We start from the raw sequence: 12,235 nt of genomic DNA, 5'->3' as shown, positions 1-12,235 counted from the left end.
TTGCTTTTTTTAAAGAAAAGGAGGGACGAATCGCAATTATTTTAGTGGTAATCAACATTATGCCACAAATGCTGTCGATTGAGTTTAACTTGTATTGAACCCGGAATATTCCTTTAAATTATTTATCTTTTTTTTTTTTTTTTTTTTTTTAACCATTTTAAACAGCATCTTGCATTTGCTTATTTGTTTGAGTTCCCATTGACGAATTCGTTAATATTGTACGGTAACTGTCGCCATAGCAAACCCTCATCGTTTTGCTTATTTTACCTACCATTTGTTTAAATAATACATATTTTGCTTACTTATCAGCCTTTTCATATACTCCTTTACTATTCTATGATCTATATTGCTTTTTAAAACCATATATTTATATATTTATCTTTATTTAATAACGCACTGTGTTAAATCTGCGTTTTCAATCTTGAAATACACAAACAGCACCGACTCGTCGTTGAGCCAGAGCAACATGGACACGAATGTTCAGAAGAGACGAGAAAACAAGAAGTCGTTACGGGTTAAGGTCATCAGTCTGGGGAATGCAGAAGTGGGGAAGGTGAGAAGACTGATATTATTATATGATGCACACAGTGACAAGAATTATCAAACAAGGAATAGATCTGCTTATGTCTTTATTAGTTTGAACTGTCGTTTTGTACCTTTATGTTTTCACATTTCTAATAGTTTGATCTCTTTGTCTCTCTAAGAAATAACCTTTTAATGATCTTTTCCCCTTATAAATGTTTTTGTTAGTATAACATTAGTTAGGTGTCAGGGTTGGACATGTGTTACACATATTGTGGTTAGTTTTCTGTACCCAAATTATATATTTAACCACTGATTTGTTGTTTATAGTTTTGAATTTAGGTTACACTACCTGAATGTGGAAAGGCTGGGTATTTTCACGAATCATATTAATATGTTTAATAATAATGTTGGCATCTTTTTGTTTGTTTGTTTCAGAGTTGCATTATTAAACGGTACTGTGAGAAGCGATTTGTGCCCAAGTATCTGGCCACTATTGGTATAGATTATGGAGTAACCAAGTAAGTGATGGGGTTTGGGGAAAATTATCCCTGTCTTTCCATGTAAAAAAAAAAAAAAAAAAAAAAATCAAATATATATATAAATATATATGCTGGATACACAAATTCACCCATCATCTTCCATTTCAAGTTCTGACATATTCATGTCCAACCATATTCAATAGAGGAATAAACCTTAGTTCAATGATAATTTCCTAACACATATTTGCATGCCTGTTTCACAGACTCCTTGGGCTGCACAATAATATATATATATATATATATATATATATGTTTTTAAAAAAAATAATTAATTGAGATTACAATTACAGCTGTCGCAATTAACTAATCGTGAAAAGTGTCAGTTACAGCATTCCATTTAGGTCTACTCCTGTTGTGCCTAAATGTTATATTTACAATGAGTTTTTTGTGTGCAAGTACAAGAATGAAATGACAAATCAGTAGTGTTTAAATTAGTCTATTGGCATATCAGTAACGACAACCTAGTTTTATAGAATTGTTGCGTTGCTAACATTTTGTGTATAATTTAAAGGGATAGTTCACCCAAAAATGAAAATTATCTCATTATTTACTCATCTTCATGTCATCCCAGATGTGTATGACTTTCTGCCACAGAACACAAATTAAGATTTTTGGAAGAATATTTCAGCTCTATAGGTCCATACAATGCAAGTGAATGGTGACCAGACCTTTCAAGCTCCAAAACTCACATAAAAGCAGCATAAAAGTAATCCATAATACTCCAGTGGTTACATCCATATCTTCAGAAGTGATATGATTGAATGTGTGTGAGAAACAGATAATATTTAAGTTGTTTTTTACTATAAATCTTCCCTTTCACTTTCACATTCTTAAAGTGGAAGTGGAGATTTATAGTAAAAAAGGATTGAAATATTGATCTCTTTCTCACCCAGGGTGATTGCATCGCTTCAGAAGGCATATATTAATCCACTGGTGTCATATGGATTACTTTTATTTTGCTTTTATGTGATTTTTCGGAGCTTGAAAGTTCTGGTCACTATTCACTTGCATTGTATGGACCTATAGAGAGTAATGCTATACAAATTAAAACTCTTACTGAGTGACTCTCCTCTTGTGCTGGTTCAGTTCTTTCAGTTGTTCCAGAGGTCCAAAAGTAGCGCGTCTCCAGTCCACACCACCGGATTTTATTAACTCTTCATTTTCTTCCAGTATTATTCTTGAGTTCTCACTTACAATACTGGGTGAACAATCCCTTTAATCAAAATTTGAATAACGCTTTTGTTTTTCATGCAAATAAAGTAATTCAGCAACAGTTCTCAGCTTGTTTTGGATGTGTAGCCTGCATAAAGAATATTGCACACAAAAAAAGTATTTTGATGATTATATTAATCGAAATAATCGCAATTCGAATATCAAGGGAAATAATCGACAATTATGATTTTTGTCATAATTGTTCAGGCCTACTGACTCAAAAATATAACCATTAATCATATTTCTGTTATTATTTATTTAACTCATTAATCGATTTTATTTACCCATTTAGCCTTCAATGACTTAAGGTAAATATGCAAAAGCAATAATGACCTTTTTATCATCATCAAACATATGATGGAAGTGGTTGTAGTAGTTCTTGCTGTCAGTCACTATGCTATTGACACTTCTTAATACTACAATAATTTAATAAAATACTAATTAATGTTTTCTTTATAATGGAATGAAAATATTTTTATTTTTTTCTCACCTCAAGGGTTCAGGTTCGGGACAGGGAGATAAAAGTCAACATATTTGATATGGCTGGACATCCATTCTTCTATGAGGTATTGCCTTTCTTATTTTATATTTTCAATTGTTAGCACTTGATAGGGTCTGTTTGAAAGTAATATTGAAATAATGTTATTGCAAATTAGAAAACCTTTTTTTCTTTATATCCAGAGAAGGTAATAATTCATTGTTGCAGGTCACAGCTAACTGACCACTGTGTGGCAGTATCGAGCTGTCGTCAATATAATATCCTCCCTGAAGAACCTGAAAGTGGCATCAGTGTTTGAAATTTTCTATTATCATGTATTTGTCATTGTAAATTGTTTAACCAGATAAATGACTTGAAATGCATACAAAAGTTTTGATTTTGGAAGGGATTGATGCTGTTTGTTTTGACAGGTACGTAATGAGTTCTATAAAGACTCTCAAGGGGTGATTCTGGTCTATGATGTTGGTCTGAGGGAAAGTTTTGATGCTCTGGATAGCTGGCTTACAGAGATGAAGCAGGAGATGGGTTCACAGGCCAACATGGAGAACATCATCTTCATCGTATGTGCCAACAAGGTCCACATCTCTACTAAGCATTTTCCATTTACTGATAACCAGTATTTTTAACCGATATTTACACGTTGGTTAAATCGATTATCTCTACTTTCTATCTATGGTCATCTATAGCACTACATATTTAAATTGCAGAAGGATAGTATATAAACCTTAACATACATGCTTGCATTTGTATTTGAAAGGGGCCATAATAAAGAGTGGTTGTTTTTCCCTGCAGGTTGACCTGACGAAAAGAAGAGTGGTAGATGAGAGTGAGGGGAGACTTTGGGCTGAAAGCAGAGGGTTTCATTACTTTGAGACTTCTGCCCAGAGCGGTGAAGGCATCAATGAAATGTTTCAGGTGTGTGCTCGCGTACACAGTCCTGATACCAGCACCTTCTCAGCGGGAGTGGAAATATGTCCTGGAAACACAAACACACCTTTGAATGTTTATCTGTCCAGTTCTATTCTGTTCACTCTTTTTTTTTTTTTTTTTTTTTTTGTCCCCCTCCAAAGGCCTTTTTCTCTTCCATAACTGACATGTGTGAGAATGGAGGGAAGCGCCCCACTCCAGAGGGCAACGTAGGTTTTACCAAAGAGCAGGCTGACATTATCCGACGCATTCGCAACAGCAAAGACAGCTGGGACATGCTGGGAGTTAAACCTGGGGCCACAAGGTAAAACAGAGGCAATCCTCTCCTCATATTATTTTATGAGACTACTGTACTATGACCATTGCACACTTCAGTTAAAGGCATGGATTTTAGAAACACATTCATGCTCAATCTCATGCTGAATTGCTTTATTGGTGTTGCTGAACTATTGTACTTTATTCTCTTTGCTCCGGTTAAATGACTGTTTAGATATTGACTGTTGCACTGCACGATGGGCTCTGTTGCACAACGGTAAGGTCATTCATAAACAGAGAGCCACAGGTGTATTTACTAAAAGATAGCTTTCTCCAATCTTTAAAAATATATATATATATAATCCTTGCAGTGCATTGCAATATATACAGCATATGCATTATTTATATACCTCATGTAATTGATCAAATAGGCTGTTTTGATATGGCCTGTTAGAAACTGATTTGTATACATTTATTTTATTTGATCGTGCAAACTAGTGGTCAATCAGTTAGGGTTTTTGATAGAGCTGTCCAAATGAATGCGTTAATGCATGCGATTAATTTAAAATGTTAAACGCGTAAATTGTTCTTAATCACGATTAATGCATTATCGTTAATACAGCATAAACACTGGTGTGAAGGGCGGAACCATTGTAATGTGTCTGCCCGGAGTCATTACACTGACGCACACGCCACAGCACCAGAGTCCTTCTGCCAAGGTGAGCCTACAAGCTTAGTATACGCGCCGGTCCCATAGAAATTCTATGGGCAGAACTGTCTTAACACGCAAAAGTTGACCGTTACTCTCTCTCTCCTATAATAGAGCCGCAGAGATTGTTATTTCATAAATAATAGAATCTCTTACAGTGCTTCCCTGTCAGTGATAATATGATGAGAAAGGAGCTCTTAGCATTATTTGATCTACAAAACAAGCCCAGATGGGATTTGTGATAGAAATCAAGAATTTTTCAACCTATGTAAGGCGCATGGTGAGTTCAAAGCAGCGCTCGACACTATATTTATCAGCCTTGTCGAAATCGGTCAACTCTAGTGCCAACTCTGTGGTGTTGCATTTGGATGAGGATGTTAATTTGACTCAATTTTCTTAAAGAAATATTCTGGGTTTGATAAAAGTTGAGCTCAACTGACAGCATTTGTGGCATAATATTGATTACCACAAAAATTCATTTTGATATGCCCCTCCTTTTCTTTAAAACATTTTTTTTTTAAATCAGGGTTCCAGTGAGGCACTTACAATGGAAGTGAATGGGGCCAATCCATAAATGTTAAAATACTCACTGTTTCAAAAGTATAGTCACACGACATAAACAGTATGCGTGTTAACATGATTTTAGTGTGATAAAATCACTTACTAACCTTTTCTGTGTAAAGTTATAGCCAATTTTACAAATTTGTTGCCATGATGATGCAATGTAAACAAACCCTTAAGTTACTGTAAAAATGGTGATTTAAACAACTTTACAGCTCAAATTATACATTTTTTTTTTTTAAATTTAAGAGTTTTAATAGAAGAATTAATGTAAGTGCTTTTATAAAATGATATTATTCACATGTCTGCCTCTAACCCTTTAAGCTCTGAAAGTGTTTTTTAAAATTAAAGTCTTATGAACCAGAAACATAACAAAAAATAAAACTTGAGCCAAAATGTAACTTCTTTTTTTTTTTATTATTATTATTATTTTTCTTATTTAACATTATATATCTCAGGGTGTAGTTAAGGTAGCTCCGAATTCGTGTGTGTGTGTGTTTGTTCCCAATCATGTCACCTGTAACTGAGTAAAATGTTGTGTTGATACAACAAAGCAATCAAAAGTTATAGCATTACAAAAATAATTTATCCTAATGTCCAAAAATGTTTTGAAGTGCCTAAAATTTTACATAATAACTAATTACACATGCAAACACAACAGTAACTAAAAGTTTGCATAGCATGCAGACATGATTTTAGTAATGAGCTTTCACAGAATGAGTTTCATACTGTGCCATTTGAGTCCTCATTGAGTCCATGTCATGTACTTGGTGCCATCTCCTGGTGGCCATATGTAACTTTGTTCATTCTTGAAGAAGGGGAAAAACCTTGGTAACTTTTGTATCTATTGTCTGCCACCTGAACTGCATCGATGTGCCCTGTGTTTGATACCTGTGCCGTGTCCTACGTGGCACTTCTCGTCTGGTGTGCAACCACCTTTAAACCCTCCAAAAAAATTGGCTCCATTCGCTTTCATTGTACGTGTCTCACTGTAATTTCAATTTTTGCTTTTTTTAAAGAAAAGGACAGACAAGTCTCAATAATTTTTTTGTGGTAATCAACATTGTCACAAATGCTGTCAATTGAGCATAACTTGTATTGAACCAAGAATATTCCTTTAAACCATACTGAACCTCTCCAGTGTTATAAGAGCCAACTGATGTTATGTTTGCTACAAATTTAATGTTCTTAAAAAAACTATTGAACAAATAGCACATTAGTAACATGAACAAATATCATAATTTCCCATTTAATTGTGTTTCAATACTGATTGATGCAACACTCACACTAGGTGTAAGCTTGGCTGGTTTAATCATGTGGGTCAGATCATTAGAGAATGACTGCAATCCAATTATCATTCCTAAATTCTCTCCTGCCAGCCTAATCAGCCTCTTTGAGATTTCACCAGAAGCCTGAGAAACCAATCATGAGCTTTTGTCATCCCTCATGCCCAACCAATCAAGGTCCTTGTATGTGCACAGAGCGGAGCCTATCATCATTAGTTGATTCTTCACTGTCATCCCTTTTTATTGGGACCTGTTTGCAATGTCAGCAGTTTAAAAGGCCTGTTTTGATGTGTGTTAGTTAAGACCAATAGTAGTTTTTTTCTTATTCTGTCTTTGAAGGGAGGAAGTCAACAAGGCATACAGGAAGTTGGCTGTACTGTTGCATCCAGACAAATGTGTGGCTCCAGGCAGCGAGGATGCCTTTAAAGCAGTGGTTAATGCTCGCACTTCCCTGCTCAAGAATATAAAGTAGGAACGTATGCCCACGTGCACACACACAAACACCCTTTGGTGTCTATTAAAAATACATATGCCATAAGACAAAATCTTTTCTATTATCTTCAGTGTGCCATGTGAATATTATTCATCGTTATTTTATTAATAAAATTTTATTGTTTGCTAGGGTTAGGATTAGTTTATTTGTAGATTTTTATTTTTATTTATTATATATTTATTATGTTTATTAAAAGTGAATTAAAAACTGTTGTAAGTTAGAACGCTGAGTGTGCTATTAGAATATCTGAAGTACAGTTAACATTGTGACAAAATGTTTATGCATCAAAAAACAAAACTGAAATTGAACCTTTGTTTTAAGTTCCCTTGTTTTACGTTGATCAGCTTCACATTGCCATTAATTTGGAGAGTTGCCTAGCATTAGCAGAGTTGCCTTCTCAGTGAAAATTAAACTTACGACACATGGAGAAGTCTCTGGACTTCAACAAAGATCCAGATATCGCTGAGTTTGATATAAAGCAATGCACAGTTACCAGAGGATCTTCCAGCTCCAGATAATGTAATATGCATGCTTCTTTTTTATTTTATTTTATATAAGTTAAAAAGGCAACATGAATGATGCTCAAAAGAAGTGCATCTGTCTGGCCTTAGCCTAGATCCAGTGCACAGTAACTAAACTGCACTCTTTGGGCATGAGGCATGATGATGACCTTTTTCTCCTTCCAACCAATTCTGAGACATCTGACTGTTGTGTTGTGTTTTTTTGCTCAGTCCCATAGGAGTACAGATGAAAGACCACTAAGGTACTGATTTGCGAGTCAGACTTAGCATTCTAATACTGTCGTTTAATCCCGACATGCCTCTCAAGGACGCAGTGACATACAGTGTATGTGATTCCCAGGTTCTTCTCCTCTTCACATCAGCTCACTGCAAAGAGGAGGAAAATACCTGGAAAGAAACTATGTAACTTGTCCAATACCTTTGTATCACTGCAATAAATCACAGTAGATTTGGAAGAAACCAGTGCTATTTAGTTTGACCACCAGATTCCACTCACTGGAGTGTCACCAGTCCATGGTCATTTAAAGATAATCGAATTCCAGGAGACAAAGAAAAATGAATTATACATAAATTAACCTGTTTAAGAAAAAATGCTAATGCAGTTTTGTTAATTGCACTTGTACATTAGTTATTCAATTTAGGTACAATATTTAATTTGGATAATAATGGATTTATGTATTTATAATAATGAATTTAAAATCATCTTACCACTTTGGAATTGTCACTTCTTTTTTTTTTTTTTTTTTTTTTTGGTCTTACAGCCTGAAATCAAAACCCCCCAAAAATTCCAGCTTTATTTAAAAATGTTGCCTTTAAAAAGGTGACAGTTCCAAAAATGTATAAAGATGGAAAAACTAATTACAGGGTTTGAAAAGTGATCATACCACTGGATCTGATACTTCGTAGAGCTAACATTTGCTTTAATGACTCAGTCTCCAAACCTAGATTGGGAAATATTTGCCCATTCATCCTTGCAGAATTGTTTGTGTTCAGTCAAATTGCAGCCCATCTGACAATAGAGGATTCTGATGCCATGGGGCAAAAGTTTTATGGTCAGATGAGACGAAAATTGAAGGATAGGAAGGTCAAAGTCCTTGAGTGGCCAATTCAGAGCCCTGACCTAAATCCAATAGAAAACCTGGGGATGGACTTGAAATGAGCAATCCATCGCTGTTCACCCCGCAATATGACTGAACTCGAACAATTCTGCCAAGAAGAATGGGCAAATATTCCCCAATCTAGGTGCATAGAGCTAGTAGAGAAATATCCAAACAGACTTATGGCTGTTATTAAAGCAAAAGGTAGCTCTACAAAGTATTAAATCCAGAGGTATGATCGCTTTTTTGTTGTTCTAGTTTTTCACCTTAGAATTTAAATTAAGCTGGATTTTTTTTTTCCGATGGGTTTTGATTTCAGGCTGCAAGACAAAAAAAATAAAAAGTGCCTTTTCCAAAGGGGTATGATGATTTTCTACAGGCGCTGTAGACTGTGGTTACTGTGCCAAGACTGCTATATTACAATGTTTTATGTAAGCGTACAGTTTCCTAGTTTTTATAAAACACCTTTTGGTTTCACAAAGTGTTAAGCTAACAAAACCATTATGGACCCTTCTCACAGACCGTGATGAGGCATTACTTCCTTATTTAGCAGCGTAAATCTAGCAAACTTTTTATATGTTCAATTGTTTAATTATTTAGTGTACATTTATAACATTGTTATATTACATTATATTAATCAAGTATTAATTTAAAAAAAACTAGTCTGTATGCTGCTGGGATAGACTTTCAAATAGGCCTATTGAGGGAGTGCCAGTAAATTTAACATCTTTATTCTAACTGTTTTAATCCATTTCTCTCTATTTATTTCTCTTTTGGAAACTAGTGGAAACATAATAGTGGATTTTTCCTTTTGCTGTTGGAGCAAATTGGAACTCAAAAATAATATTTGCTGTTGTTTACCATTTACCGCTATAGGAGTTTACACTGCAGTTGTATACTTACGTGTGTTCGATACCCAGAAATGTGAAAAGGGTCCATTGATATTGGTGTTGTAGTTTAGTTTACACACATTGTGATAAATTGAATTTTGTATATATTTTATTATTCTAAAGTGTATGAAGCATGAATGGAACTCAGCAAATCTGTCCTGTGATCATGTCTGATCCTAGGATACTGTATGGAGAAAGGGTATTTGTTTACACTAACATTGGAATACATTATTAAGAACATTTGAACTGTTATATTAGCAGAAATGCCCAACAACGCTGTGTGTATGTGCCAACATGCATTTGACAATATTTTGTTTGGGTCTTGTAGAGTTTACTCCATGATGTGAGTGCGCATGTGCAATATAAATTATATTGTAAATGTAAATTATTTATATTTTAAAATATTTATGTATAAATACACATTTTGTGATCCTTAATTTCCTTTGTTTCCTTTGAAGTACATTTTAAAAAGCCGTTTAAGGGCATATGATTATGTGCTGCCTTGTTCACTTCTGTATTTTGGACTATGTAATGTGTACCTATTTACCCCATTGTTTGACAGTTATTTGACCCATAATGTGAAGAGGTTATATTCAGGGTTGGGCTGTAATGGAGTACATGTAACTGTGTTACGTATTCAGAATACAAAAATGAAGTAACTGTATTCAGCCCTTGTTACATTTTCAAGCACAGTTGCTTTATAACATTTTTGTTCTTCTCTCATAATGACCACAAAGTAAGGCAGATGTGAAAGGAAAAAAGTCTTGTCAATCTAGTAAGAACCAGCCTTTTTCTAAGCACCGTACATGTTAAAAAAATCATAGAATCCTGAGTTGCGGTTTTGGGTATATATAAAAAAGGGACAGTAGGCACTAGATTATGAAAATGCAACATCTTATTCATGTATAATGATTCCAGTACTAAATATATGGCAACCACACCTGCACTCCGCGCTAACAGCTGTGCACCAGTATTAATACAGCTGGCAAATGTTTTTTTCACAAATATAGCATTCGAGCTAATGATACATTGTTTCCTGCGATTTGTAATTGCTGTGTAAATACATTTATGCAGCTGTAGATGTGGCTTCTGTGCCAAGCTTTGCGGTGTACAGGCTGACTTCTCTCGATAAGCATTTGGTGTGTCATGTCCACATCGGAAATTGCAAAATGAAGATCTGTTGAGAAATAACAGTTATAAACAACAATAATATGAACTGGTAAAATATGGGAGAAAGTACTGCAAAGACTGGAGAGAGAAGGGCTTGAAGTAGTTCAGAGGTGTTCCAAACGAAGACAGAAAATCTGTAAATTTAGTGGCTTACAGATGCATAGATGGCTAATTCAAGGGTGACACGTATTTAATATTTATATCTCACTTAAAAAAAAAAAAAAAAAATCTGATACAAGGGTTTACAACAATAAAAAAGTAAGAGTAAAAGAATTAAAAGCACTCCCAAAAAATAAAAAATAAATCAGTAATAATTTATCAGTAATAAAAGAGATAGAATAAATAGGCCTAAATATGCAAGCAAGCCTAGTTAAAATCATTCATATACTACATCGTTGTCACGTGACCTCACTATTTTGTTTAATTTCTGCAAGTGACATCCAGTAATCATCTCAAAAATAAGTATGGTTTTGCATTTCTTATCTAATTTTGTATCAAAATGTATTCATCTTTATCAGTCCAATTAAATAATAGGTTAGGAAGAAGAATAAAATGTTAAAAGTTGTTCAGAATTACCTTTTTTTAAAATTATTTATTTAATTTAACTTTCACAAAAAAAACAAAAACAAAAAAAACCTGTTAGGTAGCTACAATGTCACAACTTGGAGCATTTGGGTCTTAAAGGTACAGGCAGCATTTTCTTACATGTTGGAAAGTGGACGAAATATTGACCACAAACTGCCTTTTTGTTGACCTCCATCCTTCCATAAAGAAAAACATTAGTGTCCAACTTCACATAGTATAATTAAAAGAAACGAACTATTCCGATTCACTTAGATGTTAAAAGCGTGGGTGTAGCAGTACAGATAAGATAATACTGACGTCACACATAATTCTTCCAGCTGTACCTTGCCTTTACAAATATGTATTCTAAAAGTATTCTGAATACGTTACTTATTTATGTGAATCGGAATACATTACTGAATACATTCAAAAGAGAGTATTTAGTATTCATCCCAACCCTGATTATATTTCACTTAATGTTTCATTAGCTACACTCAATATACGGAACAGCGGTTTTGAACTGGATTGACTGGATTATTTTTGTATTGTTTTTGCCTTTCATTTTATGACACTGATGTGTAAAAAGAAAAAATGTGTTGAAAGGCATGAGCAAAGATGCATGAACAAACATTGTGATTATACAGAACTCAAAGATCAGGCCTGTTTACATGAATGTCAAGGCCTCTGCTCAATGGGGAAAGTTTGTGGCTCTGTTTTATGCACAGAAGCATTGACCTTCTCCATTCAGGTTATATACAGTACACTAATAAAGGAACATTCGCAAATTACTTTGCTTTTTGCCTTCTGATTTGAAAATTGCAGAGATACAGATCGCATCACTAGTCATCACAAGTTCTTTTCAGCTCTTGTGATATTCTCTACAGTGGTGATTCCAAATCAGGAGTAAGTGTACTTGGAAAGATTTTGATTTTGCGTTGTTATACCTATAAAACAGAAAAAAACTAAAAAAACAATAGATTAAAATAA

The 12,235-nt window shown here is 34.3% G+C and overlaps 1 protein-coding gene across 8 annotated transcripts; it reads left to right on the top strand.

Moving 5' to 3' along the window:
* The first annotated feature begins 327 nt into the window (after positions 1-327).
* On the top strand, positions 328-12,036 carry LOC127455343 (dnaJ homolog subfamily C member 27-like). 8 transcript variants are annotated; one of them, XM_051723149.1, is made up of 9 exons: positions 332-553; positions 961-1,043; positions 2,773-2,842; positions 3,186-3,350; positions 3,568-3,690; positions 3,846-4,006; positions 4,580-4,676; positions 6,853-6,981; positions 7,738-12,036. In XM_051723149.1, exons 1-8 carry the CDS (start codon positions 467-469, stop codon positions 6,937-6,939), a joined length of 873 nt encoding a protein of 290 aa, XP_051579109.1. In that variant the 5' UTR covers positions 332-466; the 3' UTR covers positions 6,940-6,981; positions 7,738-12,036. The 8 variants fall into 8 exon arrangements, 7 of the variants coding, with proteins under 7 accessions (XP_051579110.1, XP_051579111.1, XP_051579109.1 ...); XR_007899660.1 differs by having other exon boundaries at positions 333-553; positions 6,853-7,769; positions 7,868-12,036; XM_051723153.1 differs by lacking the exon at positions 4,580-4,676 and having other exon boundaries at positions 333-553; positions 7,738-7,769; positions 7,868-12,036.
* Positions 12,037-12,235: the final 199 nt, after the last annotated feature.

Source organism: Myxocyprinus asiaticus, chromosome 17 (genome assembly GCF_019703515.2).
Source record: "Myxocyprinus asiaticus isolate MX2 ecotype Aquarium Trade chromosome 17, UBuf_Myxa_2, whole genome shotgun sequence".
Classification (NCBI taxonomy): Eukaryota; Metazoa; Chordata; class Actinopteri; order Cypriniformes; family Catostomidae; genus Myxocyprinus; species Myxocyprinus asiaticus.
Note: the sequence above shows the minus strand (reverse complement) of the source record. Positions and strands in the feature narration are given on the sequence as shown.